Raw genomic sequence first — 17,265 nt, 5'->3', positions numbered from 1 at the left:
GGTGGAGCCGTTAATAAAATTAAAATCGTTAACTAAAGGTGAATTTAGCCGGAAAATACCGTAACCGAAACGAAGTTTTGTTCTTACCCTCTGAAACCTACGGCTACCTGAGATTTTATTTTTAAAAGGGTTGGAACCAGTGGCGGATATAAGGGGGGTTATTGGGGTTATTTACCCCCCCCCTAGAATCCTGGGGGTAAATACCCCCCCCTAGAATCCTGGGGGTAATTACCATACCACAACAANAAAACCTGTTAATTTCTAAATGAAATAGATTAGCCATTTTTGAAAAAAAAGTAACGATTAAAAACAAAAACAAAACGATTTAAAAAAACGTTGAATTTCTTTCTACTTATAATTGCCTGAAACTTGTAAAAAAAATTTAGCATGTTTTGATGTTTTTATATGTTGTATTCTGTGTTCACAACTGTTAACGATTATATAAACCGTTAGCAAAATTTTTTTTCCGCACTTCACGCGGTATAAAAAATTGAGATTGTTAGCTAACAGTAACTTTTCAAAAAGCAGAAAATACCATTTGAAACAAAGTTTCGTTCTTACCCTAAAACTAACGACTCTACCTGAGATATTATTTTAAAAACGGTTGGAACTAACCATTAACAAAACGGCTTGAAAAAGTTTAAACATGACTAGCCCTAGATAAGCCTGGTGCATGCACTGAACACTGGACAGTTTGTGTTGAATCATAATTTCAAATCTAAAAATGCATAAGTGCACATGTGCATCCAGCAAAGCATTGAAAACTACAAGGTTAAGATTTAGTAAATGTCTATTTCCAAACTATAGGATCAATTTTTTGGTAGTTAGTTGATGTTAAACAAGTACTGTCGTTATAATTTTAAGCGACCCAGCTATCCTCCATTTAAAGAGAACAATTAAACAGAACCTTTATCTAAACAATACATGGAGGGAGGATATTGTCGTTTATATTTCTGGACAACTTAGTGACAATTATTTATACTAGTGCAATTAGGGTTTCCAGCGTAATTATACATATTACTTTCTTTCACTTACGGGGGAGCATTACGGGAAATTATGTCTTAGTTACATAAACAAAATAAAGTCTAGTTTCGCGTAATTACGTAATAAGAAATCATTCCGTAATTAATAAAGTACATATTAATTCTCAGAAATGAATATAGTGGGAAAATATGTGTAAGGATATGCGCACTACAACCATGTCCAATCTTATTGGATAATAAAAATATTTTCTTATTGAAGTTTCGCAAATTAATGTAAAATTTCGCGAAATTACCTTGTAGAAAGTGCGCAAAATTACGACGTAACTTCGCGAAATCGAAGTTTTGCTAATTAAGGGTAATCCTGGGAAATTATACAAAATGAAATTTTTTTGCGTAACTGCACGTAATTTCGCGTAAGGGAGTAATCTTTTATTTACTGCCGATAATTTTAATAATTAGTTTATAGAGGACGTGAGTCAGACTCTAATAAAACGCATAAATAACTTCCAGTATATATATTTCTTATAACTTATTACTAGAGGGTTCAGAACTTTCCTATAAATGTTTACCAAAATAAAATTGCATTTTAATTCTCAAATACAGCTTTGCTTAAATTTTATTTTAATCAATTTCTTATTAAAAATGTATGAATTCTGTACAAAGAATTTTTTCGTCAAAATAATCCCTTGAAGCTGTTGTAAATGTACTTTCAAGTGGCTCTATTTTTTAGAAAGAAAAAATCACAAGAGTACCTTATTGTCAGTAACAATGAGGAAGATATCATCGTTTTTTCAAAAAGTATTAAATTCTGCCAATATTCTTCTTTGTCTTTTCAGCATAAATTCAAAAGCCTCAAAATTGAAAATAATCAATTCTCAGCCCATAAATTCTTGATTGGTCAACATTTTAATTTTTTTGTGAATCGGACATGCCACTCTACAAATAAAGTTTCACTTTAAACTACGATTACAGTCCCTTTAATTGTTTACAGTCCCTTTAATAGTTTACAGTCCCTCTTACTGTTTACAGTCCCTTTAATTGTTTACAGTCCCTTTTATTGTTTACAGTCCCTTTAACTGTTTACAGTCCCTTTGATTGTTTACAGTCCCTTTAATTTTTTTCAGTCCCTTTAATTGTTTACAGTCCCTTTAACTGTTTTCAGTCCCTTTAATTGTTTACAGTCCCTTTAACTGTTTACAGTCCCTTTAATTGTTTACAGTCCCTTTAACTGTTTACAGTCCCTTTAATTGTTTATTCAGTCCCTTTAATTGTTTACAGTCCCTTTAACTGTTTTCAGTCCCTTTAATTGTTTACAGTCCCTTTAACTGTTTACAGTCCCTTTAATTGTTTACAGTCCCTTTAACTGTTTACAGTCCCTTTAATTGTTTACAGTCACTTTAAATGTATACAACTGTCCAGGTTCCAGGAGGAAGGTTTTCGGAAATGTTTGGAACTAAGAAAGGAAAGAAAGTGAAAATTTTATTTTATATTTGCAAGGGACTGTTCGGGTTTTTAGAAAATACAATCGTTGAATTATGTTTTCAATTAGATGAGAAATCTCTTTAATAAAAAACGCTAAAACGGTGTAAAACGTTCAGGTTAAATCTGTTTGCCTACCTACATAAATTTAATCCGTTTAAAGCAAATTGTCTAGGTTTATTAAATCAAAAGTTTGTGTTTGTATTTTCCTTACTCTTCAATGTTTGAGTGCTGCAGTGTTTGGAATCTCTATGATGTTATGTGCTCTGTTGGGAGCTCTCATTCCACCACTTTGCACTGGAAATATTAAAACTAGGTAATTTTCTTGTTTAAAGAGACAGGTCGTCGTACAAGAGGTTCCATGGCCCGATTTACAGTCTCGTAGTTATACTTTTTAAACTTTTACCTTCGCAAATATTTCTTTGCCTCAGTGCCGGTCTCAAAATGAAATGACAGGAATCGTTTGAATTTTAGATAGAAAAACGAGGATATCTTTCTTAGCTAAAGTTTCTGAGATAACGGCATTTTTATGAATCGTTAAATGGATTCCATCAACCCTTTTATCTTCTTAGGAACTCAATTTCCTTTCCAAACGATAGTGGCGCAAAAGTATTATTTTTCTGTCTGATTTTTTCTTTTTTTCTTTTTTCGTTGTTTGCACCTTCATCTCGGTGCTATTATTGATTTATTTAAGTTTGATGGTTTGGTTACTTAATAATTTAAGTTTAATGGTTTGTTCAATGTTTTATTTAATTTTGATGGTTTGGTTAATGTTTCATTTAAGTTTGATGGCTTGGTTCATGTTTTATTTAAGTTTGATGGCTTGGTTCATGTTTTATTTAAGTTTAATGGTTTGGTTCATGTCTTATTTGAGTTTGATGGTTTGGTTCATGTTTTATTTAAGTTTAATGGTTTGGTTTATGTTTTATTTAAGTTTGATGGTTTGGTTAATGTTTTATTTAAGTTTCATGGTTTGGTTAATGTTTTATTTAAGTTTGGTGGTTTGGTTCATGTTTTATTTAAGTTTGATGGCTTGGTTCATGTTTTATTTAAGTTTAATGGTTTGGTTCATGTCTTATTTGAGTTTGATGGTTTGGTTCATGTTTTATTTAAGTTTGATAGTTTGGTTAATGTTTTATTTAAGTTTAATGGTTTGGTTTATGTTTTATTTAAAATTTCGCCCCCCCTAGTTGCGCCTCTGGTGTTTACCCTCTAAAACTACTGACTACCTGAGATTTTATTTTAAAAACGGTTGGAACGAACCTTTAATGAAACGGCTTGAAAAAGTTTGAACATGACTAGCCCTAGCTAAACCTGGTGCATGCACTAAACATTGGACAGTTTGTGTTGAATCATAATTTAAAATCTTAAAATGCATAAGTGCATATTTGTCGCATCCAGCAAAGCATTAAATGTAAATTCAAAACTATAACATCCATTTCTTGGTAGTTAATTGTGAAACATTGAGGTTTTCCAGTCGTAATAGTATGTTACGCTTACGCGTAATTATGCATAATATTTTCTTTCAGTTACGGATGAGCATTACGCGAAAAGTAGTAATTACATTAAGTTTAATTACACGTAATTATGCCTAACACTTTCTTTCACTTTTCTTCACAATTGAAGTTTCGCTAATTACGGGTAATCCTGCGAAATTACACAAAATGAAAATTATTTCGGTAACTACACGTAATTTCGCGTAAGTGAATAATCTATTTCGTTGGAAACCCAGACAAGTGTTTACTGCCGATAATTTTAATAATCAGTTCTCAAAAATAGCCATGATATCAATTTATTTCTTTATGATGCATATCTTTTAAGAATATCCATGTGAATGGGAAATTCCTCTCCATAAAATAGGTCACTTGATATTGCGCCTACAATTCCTGTATTTTCATGTATAAAAAAAAAATTACCCTCTAAAGATAGAATTATCGAAATATCGCGAAAGATATTTTTTCAAAATTTGGAAACCATAGGTGACAGTGACAATTATTTATACTAGTGCGACTTAATGAAATTGGTTTTAGGCTTCATCATTTCCTTTTTTAAGGGTTATGTATACAATTTTACGAAATTGTCTGTTTTTGAAAATTCGTATCTATTATTTTTTTGTAATTTTTATTTTTTGTAATTAGTGCTATTTTAAAACTTTAGAGCCGATTTTAAACTAATTTTTAAATATGAGATATCTGCCAATTAACATGTATTACAATTATTATTTTAATTTTCTCGGCCCACCCAGTCATCCTTTGTTTACTTTTTAAATCTTTAATAAAGTTTAAAACTTTAGCAGCAAAACTGTTTAATATTTATTTTTGTCATATACGTCAATCTTTCTATTTACTTTGGACATCCGATCATAACTTAGGAACAACTTCACTGATATGTCTAAAATTTGGATTGAGGAACTCGGTAGAACCACGGGAATTTCTGAGCTTAGGTTCAAAATCCGAAATTTAGTAGATTGACCTAGTAAGTAGTACTGCATAAGAAGTAAAGCAGTATTGTTANGCACATTTCAAGTTTAAACCTAGAAAAACGACAATATCTTTCTCTTTACTGATTAGAAAGAGGTACTGAACTGGTACTGTTGTGAATCCGGCATTGCCATCTTTGCATGGAGGGTCACTTGAAATAACGCGTAAAGTCCCTTTCAGTAAATAAAGAAAGCTAAATGTATAGATAAAAACACAAAACAGTAGGTTTAGTTATTATCATTATCATTGTTATCATTATCTTATCGTTTATATGCTTAAATGTTTAATAAACTGTGTTTGAGCTTAAAACAATTTAGCATTAGCAGGACTTTGAATTATTTTTTGAAATCTGTGAATTTGTGAATATTTTTTTTTCAATACAGTTAATGTAAGAAATATGCCTCCCTCCTCCCCCTCAGTGATTTTTTCTCAATAACTCAAAACCCACTAGAGCGCTCAAACCTCTTTAAAAAAAAATTTTTTTTTATTTAATCTCGGCAACGCATGTCAACTAATGTGAGAACATTTCGTTTTCCTTGTTATATTGGACACTTGTGACGTCGTGTATAATTGGTCCATTTCTCTGTTACCACCTATTTTGCTGATCAGTTGAAAATTGATTGTTCGCATGACTCATGAGTCATGATGTAGATGCATAAAGATTTAGTAATTATCGTGATGTTTACTTTATGTCTAGATATATCTAGATACCTTTTAGATAAACCGAAAAATGTGTCACAAAAAAATTTCCATTTTGTTGATAAACTATCGAAATTTTTGTTGTTTTTTTAACATAAAAATAGAAGCCGAATTAAAATTTTGCATCATTGTTTGAAGAAACGCGATAAATATGAAAATAAACAAGAATCGGTCATATAATGTATCTTGATAAGTACAATCTGATACAACTGCTGCGCGTATGACTGATATGCTATCAAAAAAACTCTTGAAAATTCAGTTGCAAGTTATTTCCTTAAAACTAAGACAGGAGAAGAAATTAGATTTGTTTCTAGAAAGCATTAAAGGGACAGACCGGCAATGCAAGGTAGTTAAACTGAGTATGCATTGTTGTGGACAAATTCTTAAGGATTTATTTGAGGCATATAAAACGTTTCCACGATGTATAATTACTGAGCTTGAGTGCATATGTCGACGTTCAATATCATAAATTTAGGTCCGGGTACGTTTTCAGACTTGGTTTTTTTAAATTATTAAATGACGACGACGGAAAATAAAGTTAAAATTATACATTAGACTAATTAGATGGTTAGGAACATATTTATCAAAAGAAATTCGTCAATTAAAATCAATGTTAGAATCAATTATTTCGTTTTCATCATTATATTGAATTTCTTATCTATGAATTTATTCGCAGTTTTCTACAAAGTCTTCAAATGTCGTCTTTTCATTAATAATTTCAGAAAATCTGCAGAAAATCTTTGTGAAAAATGAGAAAATAGAAACTAATAATGAAACACGTATACTTATATTCGATGATAAGATTAATTCTTATTTCCTCATCCCGTTCCTAAACAACTAACATTTTTCGTCGTCGTTTTTTAATAATTCAAAAAAACAATTTTTAACACCGACTTTACGCTCAAACTCTGGATTTACAGATCTTTAAAAAGTTTTATATGTCTGAAAGGAATCCTAAAGAATTTGTCCACAACACTACATACTCAGTTCATCTACATGAAATAGCCGGTCTGTCCCTTTAAGACAGGAGAAGAAATTAGATTTGTTTCTTGAAAGCATTTTCTTAGTTTATATTCAATGTTTGTTTCGTGCTCTTGTGTTTTTAATCAAAATAATACATTTAAATATTTAAATGCAAAACAGCTAAAAATATTACTTGTAATAAAAAAAATTAAATGATTATAATCTTATCAATTTTGGCAATACCACTAAATTAGTAAAAACGCGATAAATATGAAAATAAACAACACTAAATTAGTAAAAACGTAAGTGTGTCAAATCTGTTTTGTTTTCTAAATAATTGTTTTAATTGTTTAAAATACAAGATTGAAGAAATAAATACATTTAATCTAGTGAATAGTTACAACATACAGACGGACAGCAGAAAAATAGAAAAAAATAATCTTTTCATTTTTTCATTATGCAATTTTAATCGAACTGTTTTGTTTAGTGAAAAATGTTGAGCAGAATAATTCCTCGTCGCTGGCAGGTAAAATGTTCGTTCAGTTCTTGAGAGACTAACTTCACTTTTGTAGACGGCCTAGATGCTTTAAAGGGACAGACCGGCTATTTCGGGTAGCTGATCTTTAAAGGGACAGACCGGCTATTTCGGGTAGTTGATATAAATTTTGAAAAATGAGTTTGCGCTCCTACTCAGAAATAATAACCCGTAAAGCCGTCTTATTGGTATCTAATTAATCCTTAAAATGTTCTCTATAATACTGCACTATCAGTTCAACTGCTTTGGTAGGCGAATATATTGATATAATAAAGACGATTTTTTAACTAAGTTTTCGTTTACAAGTTTAAAAAATAGATGATTTTTTAATTGACAGCGCGCTTTTATTGTTGCCATGTTTTTGTGTATCAATGCTGTTTAAAAGCTTGAGATTAGATTAAAATCCAAAGTCGTCTTCATTTTCTTGATATAATCGTTTACCACCGTCCCCTACCTAACCGGTCTCTCCGGTTAATGTAAAAGTATTCTTCAGTTTTCTTTGAAAAAAAAACCGCTTCGTTGTACATATTCTATCTTTTATGTGATTTGATAAGTAAAGAATTTCCTTTTTGATTTCATAGCACGTTGAATTTACAGATATAGGACGTTTTTTTACTAGGATAATTCATAGACAAAGAAATTCATAGAAAAAAATCATAGGACATTTCATAGATACACTTTTATGGACAGAACAGACTTTTCATATTCAGGTAATTTCATAGAAAGTGAAGAATTTTCATAGATAGGTAATTTCAGAGGGTTTGGGCTAGTAAAAAATGTGTCACAATCTTAGAAAATGGGATCAGTTTACGATCCATATAAATCAGAGAGATCGTAGAACGATCAGAGTATTGATTAATTAGATAAGGTTATTTGGAAGAAGAAAAAAATAACCTTATCTATGCATAAATTCTAGCTGTCTATGAAATATCAAATCTATGAAATGTCCTGTCTATGAATTATCATATCTATGAAATGTCCTGTCTATGAAATATCATATCTATTAAATGTCCTGTCTATGAAATATAAAATCTATGAAATGTCCTGCCTATGAAATATCATATCTATGAAATGTCCTGTCTTTGAAATATCATATCTATGAATGTCCTGTCTATGGTCATATCTATGAAATGTCATATCTATGAAATATCATATCTACGAAATGCCCTGTCTATGATCATATCTATGAAATGTCCTAACTATAAAATGTCCTGTCTATGAAATGTCCTGTCTATGAAATGTCCTGTTTATGAAATGTCCTGTTTATGAAATGTCCTGTTTATGAAATGTCCTGTTTATAAAATGTCCTGTTTATGATATGTCCTGTTTATGAAATGTCCTGTTTATGAAATGTCCTGTTTATGAAATGTCCTGTTTGTTAAATGTCTTATTTATGAAATGTCCTGTTTATGGAATGTCCTGTCTTTGAAATGTCCTGTTTATGAAATGTTCTGTTTATGAAATGTCCTGTCTATGAAATGTCCTGTTTATGAAATGTCCTGTCTATAAAATGTCTGTCTATGAAATGTCCTGTTTATGAAACGTCCTGTTTATGAAATGTCCTGTCTATGAAATGTCCTGTCTATGAAATGTCCTGTCTATGAAATGTCCTGTTTATGAAATGTCCTGTCCATAAAATGTCTGTCTATGAAATGTCCTGTTTATGAAACGTCCTGTTTATGAAATGTCCTGTCTATGAAACGTCCTGTTTATGAAATCTCCTGTTTATGAAATGTCCTGTCTATAAAATGTCTGTCTATGAAATGTCCTGTTTATGAAATGTCCTGTTTATGAAATGTCCTGTCTATAAAATGTCTGTCTATGAAATGTCCTGTTTATGAAACGTCCTGTTTATGAAATGTCCTGGCTGTGTTGTGTCTTTCTTTGAAATTTCCCAACACAATAAATATAGGTTGCTTCTTGCTATGCTTGTATTTCTGGGACTGATGGTAAACTATATGCTCCGAGTTAAAGGGATTGACCGGAAATGTATCGAAGTGGATACGTTTTGAGAATCATTTTTTTAAATTATTAAATAACGAGGACAACAAATGTTACAACATTTCTACAGTAAACTATTAGTAGTTCAGGAACAGGTTGAGAAAATAAAAATTAACTCTTATCATCGAAAATAAGTAATCTTATTCAGTTATAAGTTTCTTTAATCTCTCATTATTCGCAAACATTTTCTGCAGATTTTCTGGAATTTTTATTGAAAATACAACATTTAAAGAATTTGTAGAAATATGCAAGGAAAGAAATTCTATATAATGATGAAAAAGAAATAATTTATTCTGACATTGATTTATTGACCAATTTCTATTTAGAAATATGTTCCAAATTATCTAATTAGTTTTCTGAAGAAATTTTGATACATTTTTCGTCGTAGTTATTTAATAATCTTTAAAAAATCGATTCTCAAAACGTAGCCACCCAAATGGATGATTTTTAACGTCGATTTTACGCTCAAACTTACTAATTATACATTATTAAAACGAATGTTTTATACATTATATGTCTCAAAGGAATCCTAAAAAATTTCTAAACAATACTTCATTCTCAGTTCAACAACCAAACATTGCCAGTCACTCCCTTTTATCTAAACATAAATATAGGTTGCTATACTTGTATTTCTGGGACTGATGGTAAACTATATGCTCCGGGTGAACCTAAACATAGCACTCATCGAGATGAACAATTCCAACAACTCCATGGGTCCTTTTGTAAACTGGACAGGTAATATCAATATTTAGATTTGTTATGATCAGAAACCACAACTTTTAAACTTTCGCGCTCAGTCGATTTTCCTCCCCTCTTGATGGTTTAATTTAAGCTATTCCCTTTTTTGTTTCCCAAGAGTTAAACTTAAATCTTTCCCTTTAAAAGTTTACACCGTGGCCGAAAATTATTCTAACCAAAAGTTGAAGCCTCAGACTTATCTGTAAATCTTGAAATGTTGAAAATGTGAAAAATGTTAAAAAGTGTAAATTAAAGTTCTTGGATAGATTATGGAGAAGGAAAGAGTTCTGATGAAAATGTTAAATCAGCTCAAAGTCTTGTCAAAAGTGCTTTCTTCTTTGGATATGTCATAACACAGGTAATTTTCCTTCCTATAAATGTTTACCAAAAAATGAGTTTTAATTCTCAAATACAACTTTGCTTACAATTTATTTTAATCAATTTCTTATTAAAAATGTATCAATTCTATACAAAGATATTTTTTTATTAAATATTAAATAATCCCTTAAAGGGGTTGTTCATGTACTTTCCAGTGACTCTATTTTTTAGTTTAAAGGGTACCGTTGTGAATCGGACATCCCACTTTAAACTACGATTACAGTCCCTTTAATTGTGTACAGTCCCTTTAACTGTTTACAGTCCCTTTAATTGTTTACAGTCCCTTTATATGTTTACAGTCCCTTTAACTGTTTACAATCTTTTTAACCGTTTGCAGTCCCTTTAACTGTTTACAGTCCCTTTAACTGTTTACAGTCCTTTTAACTGTTTGCAGTCCCTTTAACTGTTTGCAGTCTCTTTAACTGTTTACAGTCCCTTTAACTGTTTACAGTCACTTTACCTGTTTACAGTCTTTTTAACTGTTTGCAGTCCCTTTAACTGTTTACAGTCCCTTTAACTGTTTGCAGTCCCTTTAACTGTTTACAGTCCCTTTAACTGTTTACAGTCCCTTTAACTGTTTACAGTTCTTTTAACTGTTTACAGTCTTTTTAACTGTTTACAGTCCCTTTAACTGTTTACAGTCCCTTTAATTGTTTGCAGTCCCTTTAATTGTTTACCGTCCCTTTAACTGTTTACAGTCCCTTTAACTGTTTACTACTATCCAGGTTCCAGGAGGAAGGTTTGCGGAAATGTTTGGAACTAAGAAAGGAAAGAATGTGAAAATTTTATTTTATTTTTGAAAGGGACTGTTCAGCTTTTAGAAAACACAATCGTTGAATTATATTTTTAATTAGATGAGCAATCTCTTTAATAAAAACGCTAAATCGCTGTAAAACGTTCAGGTTAAATTTGTTTGCCTGCCTACATAAATTTAACCCGTTTAAAGCAAATTGTCTAGGTTTATTAAATCAAAAGTTTTGTTTGTATTTAACTTAATCTTCAATGTTTGAGTGAAGTGTTTGGAATCTCTATGATGTTATGTGCTCTGTTGGGTGCTCTCATTCCACCACTTTGCACTGGAAATATTAAAACTAGGTAATTATCTTGTTTAAAGAGACAGGTCGTCGTACAATAGGTTAATGCCCGATTCACAGTCTCGTAGATATGCTCTTTAAACTTTTACCTTTGCAAATACTAGTCCTTCTTTGCCTCAGTGCCTGTCTCTAAATGAAAATAAATTTGCTGTTAAAGTCATTAATGAAAAGTGACAGAAATCGTTTGAATTTTAGATAGAAAAACGAGGATATCTTTCTTAGCTAAAGTTTCTAACATAAAGGCATTTTTATGAATCGTTAAATGGATTCCATCATCCCTTTTATCTTCTTAAAAACTCCATTTCCTTTCCAAACATTAGTGGTGCAAAAGTATTTTTTTTCTGTCTGATTTTTTCTTTTTTTTTCTTTTTACGTTGTTTCCACCTTCATCTCAGTGCTGTTATTGATTTATTTAAATTTAATGGTTTGGTTAATGTTTTATTTAAGTTTGATGGTTTGGTTCATGTTTTATTTAAGTTTGATGGTTTGGTTTATGTTCTATTTAAGTTTGATGGTTTGGTTTATGTTTTATATAAGTTTAATGGTTTGGTTCATGTTTTATTCATCTTGATGGTTTGGTTAATGTTTTATTTAAGTTTAATGGTTTGGTTCATGTTTTATTTAAGGTTGATGGTTTGGCTAATGTTTTATTTAAGTTTGATGGATTGGTTCATGTTTTATTTAAGTTTGATGGTTTGGTTCATGTTTTATTTAAGTTTGATGGTTTGGTTCATGTTTTATTAAAGTTTGATGGTTTGGTTAATGTTTTATTTAAGTTTAATGGTTTGGTTCATGTTTTATTTAAGGTTGATGGTTTGGTTAATGTTTTATTTAAGTTTGATGGATTAGTTCATGTTTTATTTAAGTTTGATGGTTTTCCATTGATAAGTGACACACCGCTGCAAAGTGAACCCTTAAATGTTTTGTCTTAATTAGATATTAATGTTTTTGTTTTTGAGACATGATTTTTTTTATTTGTGGCTTCTCTACAAAATTGACTTACGCCAAGTCTACGCTTAAAACCCTGATTCTATCTAGGTAAATATTTAGACTCCTTTGGAAAAAAATGACAAATAATTTTGATTTAAAGGAAGTGTTTGCGAAAAATGTAAGGGGTATAAGCTAAGCGTTACACCAAATATTTTTATTGATACTATACTATTATTTTATATTTATCTATGGTAACATGTTCCCATAGGCAAGAATAATGAGAGCCGACTTCAGACTCACAACTTTTTTTATTGTTTTTTTATTTTCGTTTTTTTCGGACTCTCTTTTCTTTTAAACAACTGAATAAACAAGAAAGTACGGAAAGTCTAAGTCTGAGTTAATCCTTAAAAGTCCAGATTCAGGATTTTTCAAGAAATACAAAGATAAAATTTATATTTTTCAATCCAGTGGTGTCCGGAATGCGAGAAAGGAAAGATAAAATTAATATTTTATAATCCAGTGGTCTCCGGAATCAGAGAAAGGAAAGATAAAATTAATATTTTTCAATCCAGTGGTCTCCGGAATCAGAGAAAGGAAATATAAGATTAATATTTTATAATCCAGTGGTCTCCGGAATCAGAGAAAGGAAAGATAAAATTAATATTTTTCAATACAATGGTCTCCGGAATCAGAGAAAGGAAAGATAAAATCAATATTTATAATCCAATGGTCTCCGGAATCAGAGAAAGGAAAGATGAAATTAATATCTTATAATCCAGTGGTCTCTGGAATCAGAGAAAGGAAATATAAAATTAATATTTTATAATCCAGTGGTCTCCAGAATCAGAGAAAGGAAAGTTTGTCTCTTTCTCTTACATGGGAGGAACATTTGGAACTGTTGTCACGTATCCCCTCTGCGGGTAAACCTTCTTTTTAGAAATTGAAATTCTCATTCACAATAAAATCACAAATGTTTCAATTAAAATTTTATGATATGATTTATTAAAATTACAGTTTAGAATATTTGTATCCCATGCTGGTTCAAATAATTTTTGATGTTTTTAATTAGTAAGTAAACAATGTGTTTTCATATGATTTACAATATTTATGTTTTAGAAGTATTTTGACAAGTCTGAGCTGGATCTGGGTATTTTACATCACAAGGAATAATATTCAGTTGAGACCCTCTCCACCCCCTCCTCCTCCCCTCCCCCCCACCGAAAAAAATCCTGGATAATCTCCTGGTTGTGGGGGGGGGGGGGCGTTTGGTCAAACTTGTTGAATATACCAGACATTTATGGAGTTTAAAACGGAAAATGTAAGTTCTAATTTACTGTAATAGAAAGGTTTAGTTGGAGTCAAAAAAAAGTTTGATCCATCAGGGTTCTAAACCTTTGTATGACGCAGCGACAATCTACGCTGCCTGAATTTGATACACACAGTGGGATCTGAAGCTTAATTCGTGAAAAACCGTTGAATAAAATTTGAGGGGTTTCTCAATAGGTTTGAGAAGATTTGTATGGCTTCTGATTGATGAACCCTTGAGAGATGTCCAAACAGAATTAACTGAAACTATCTGATTATACACATCACGTGGATAAGTGATTTTAGAATTGATTAAGGATACCGAAGGTCCCCATTCCCGTTCTTAATTCTAAAAAATAATTATTATAATGCTTTTCAAATCCAGATGATTATTAAAATCCAGTATTCTGACAGGAGTTTGGGGAGTTCTTTGGTTCTTCTTCATGTTTGATGACCCACAGGTGTAAATATTGACCTAAAATTATAAATAAAGAATGAGTCAAGAAAATTTGATTAATGTTGCCTCTCAAAATCTAACCCTAAATTTTTCATTAAATTCTGATTCCTGGAACTGGTGAAAACTCAGAAAAATGTTATTGCTTGTAAGTTCGAAAGGTTCTAGTGTAACTGTAACTGTAACAATGCTATTAATCGACTTTGAATCAAATCAATGAAGTTTGGGGTATCATATTTTGAAATATTGCAAAATTGATAAGTTAAATTGGGAAGCTGATATTGAATTAAATTCGATATTGATCGCTTCTAATTTTTCATCTATTTGTTGCGTCTCTAAGGAGAAAATTGTTAGAAAAGTCTTACACCCAAGAGCGTAGCGTCCATAGTTCACAGAGTTGCATTATTATTGCATACCAGCTAAAGGGCCCGTGGAATTTTTTAATTAAAAAAAATATTTTGATAAAAAAAATGTTGAACAATTTTTTTTTGCCTATAACACCCCCCCCCCCGCCACCCCTTTCACCCCATTTCCAGCCGCTCAGCTGTTTGGTCGACTATAGGCATCATATACATGAATGTCTTGTTTTATTATTATTGCATATAGGCTGGAGAGCCCGGCGTTGCCCGTGAAAAAAAAACACATTTTTTTAAATCAAATTTTTAGCCTAAGACACCCTCCGGCTACCCGTAGTGTCCATAAAAAATTCTGCCCAATCGGTCCAGCCGTTTGGCCGGCTATCGGTGACATCTTTACGAATGTCTTGTTTTATTATATAGATTAAAACCTATAGATGTTGAATACAATTCTATGCATTCGTATGTAATTGATATCTTATAATATTCTTTATTTTATATGATCCAAGTGTTACTTTTGTAAATATTCATTTTTTAAATTTCGAGGATTTTTAATGACCAAGACGACATTCTCATATTTTCCAGAAATGGTGGAAAATCTAGCGCCAGTCTTGAAAACAAGTTGTATTTAAAGTAATCATTTTTAATTAAAAATATGATTGAATATCAACTATATATTTATGAAAGCATCGAATTGAATTCGACATTTGTAGGTTGTAATGTCTGAATGTTTAATTTTAAATCTAATTAAATTATTTACAATCTAAGTGGAATAATGCATTTTTGTGAACAGATAAAAGTAAATTTAGTAGCGATCGACAAGAAGAAGGCGTTGCTAATCACACTTTTTGACTCACCCTGTAAATATATTATTGCATCACATTAAAGACCTTTAATTTCAAAGATCTAGATACTTAGAAGATTAGTTGTATCAAATAATCTATAAATTGACATACATTGTCATGCTACGTCCTTCATACCCTTTCCTCCAATGTATAGAACAAGAAGAAAATTATTTTTTATTTATAAATTAAATGTATAGGAAGATCCCTACAGTTCAGATGAAGAAAAAGAATTCATAATCAGGAATTAAATTTATTCTTTTTTCTTCCTTTTAAGTGTGTAATGCAAGTATTGCAACTAAATGTAAAAAAGGTAATTTTCTTGCGTTTAAATGTTTTCCTCTTCATCTATTTTATAAAATTTCGTAAAATTTGTTTTTTATTAATAAATTACAAACTCCGCAAATTTATTATTGGTTATTGGCCTAATACTAAAAAATCCGATTTTTGTCCTTTGAAACAAATGAAAGGAAGTATTATACAGGGTGTCCCAATAAACATGGGAATTCAGTGTTTTCAAGATTTGATATCGTCTTTGTTATAAATTAGTATTGTAATACCTAATTTCAATAGCCATAATATCATTATGTTTTCTATAGTTTATTTTATGAAAAGGGTAAAAGACTGTAAAGATGTGTCTATAATGTCTCCGCAAGATAAATAGTGAAGACGGACAAGTTTACTCTGTTTGTATACTATATGCAGACAAAACATAAACAAACAAATTGTAAACATAGCAGACGAAAATCTTACGGATTACAGCTTTCTCAGGAGGTATCAAAGAATTATTTAAAAAGACGATATCAAGTTCGTCACTAAATTTCCATGTTTATTGGGACACCCTGTAGTTTAACTGGAGTGGAATCACCCGAACTGTTCATGCCGAGCTATACTTTGTAAATTTCTTTACCAAAAATAATAGTAAGAAACATATGAAATGATGCAAAATTAACTTTTATTCCTTATATTTTTACGAAACTCCATGGTTTCTATTTTAAGCTTGAGACATTCTCAATTTGCATAATTACATTATAGATTTCTAAAAATTCCATTCAAAATTTCTTAATGAAAATTTGATTTCCATTAAAATTTAAAAATCCACGATTTTTTTTTAATCTGCGAATTTTTTTATTGTTTTACAATATCACAGAGAAAATGTTCACAAGAGAAATAAAATATGGACGCCTTGTTAGGTTATACAAAATCCATTTCCCACTTTACTGGAGTCTTCTCTAATAAATAAAAGAATTATAATATATTAGCACGCGATCCTTCAATGAAGATCAAAGAGCAGTCGATCTTTCAACGCCTATTCTACCTCTTCTCTTTGATATGCTAAAGGAAACTGATCATGATAAAGTTAAGATTATTTTGAGTATAGAGGGAAAAGCGGTTTTCACTTTTTCATTATCTAACTTGATGGCTTCGTTCAGGATAAAAAACCCTAAAATGTAAAGTTAGTTTTTACAATGATGGTTTAATAAAACAAAAAAAGTAACGACCAGGAATTACTGTCCAACGATGAGCGATCATAGATAACGACGGACCATTGTTATAATCGATGGACCATCGTTGTCAATCTCCATGTTTATTAACAAAATCGCCGTTAAAAACTATACCCATCTCTAATTGTTTCATAAAGAAAATTATTTAACATTAATGTTATTGTAATTGTACAATCTTCATGGTTACCCACAAAGGATGTGACTTCAGTCTTCACTGACGACCTTAAACTCTTTTAGAATAAGTATTTAAAGGTTTATCGTCTGAAATATAAAGTACTAGGCTTTTAGGGCGCTTCGCGCCCATCTTCTTTTTTAATTGTGAACATGTTCTTTTTGTTTACATTTTAAAACAAAGAAGAAAATTTTTTGCGGATTTTTAAAAAAAACACTTCGCGGATTTTCAAGAATTTAATTTTTTACAAAATTAAAAACCTTTAAAACACATTTATTTAAAACTTTTATCATTCATAAACCTTCCCTGTGGTCACGTGATGTCCCACAAAAAATTTGGGCCCGATCGGTT

General features: G+C 30.8%; 2 protein-coding genes across 2 annotated transcripts; both read left to right on the top strand.

Annotated features, from left to right (window-relative positions):
• The first annotated feature begins 7,042 nt into the window (after positions 1-7,042).
• On the top strand, positions 7,043-11,921 carry LOC111716640 (vesicular glutamate transporter 2). Its single transcript, XM_023492115.1, has 6 exons — positions 7,043-7,130; positions 9,755-9,875; positions 10,145-10,236; positions 10,982-11,024; positions 11,273-11,351; positions 11,858-11,921. Exons 1-6 carry the CDS (start codon positions 7,098-7,100, stop codon positions 11,919-11,921), a joined length of 432 nt encoding a protein of 143 aa, XP_023347883.1. The 5' UTR covers positions 7,043-7,097.
• A 1,057-nt stretch (positions 11,922-12,978) lies between these two features.
• On the top strand, positions 12,979-17,050 carry LOC111716642 (sodium-dependent phosphate transport protein 1). The gene is made up of 5 exons (XM_023492118.1): positions 12,979-13,200; positions 13,397-13,444; positions 13,989-14,046; positions 15,438-15,481; positions 16,500-17,050. Exons 1-5 carry the CDS (start codon positions 13,157-13,159, stop codon positions 16,690-16,692), a joined length of 387 nt encoding a protein of 128 aa, XP_023347886.1. The 5' UTR covers positions 12,979-13,156; the 3' UTR covers positions 16,693-17,050.
• The last annotated feature ends 215 nt before the right edge of the window (positions 17,051-17,265 follow it).

The sequence above is a fragment of the Eurytemora carolleeae genome, unplaced genomic scaffold (genome assembly GCF_000591075.1).
Source record: "Eurytemora carolleeae unplaced genomic scaffold, Eaff_2.0 scaffold2098, whole genome shotgun sequence".
Taxonomy (NCBI): domain Eukaryota; kingdom Metazoa; phylum Arthropoda; class Copepoda; order Calanoida; family Temoridae; genus Eurytemora; species Eurytemora carolleeae.
The sequence above is the reverse complement of the archived record's forward strand: the minus strand, read 5'-3'. Positions and strand labels throughout refer to the sequence as shown.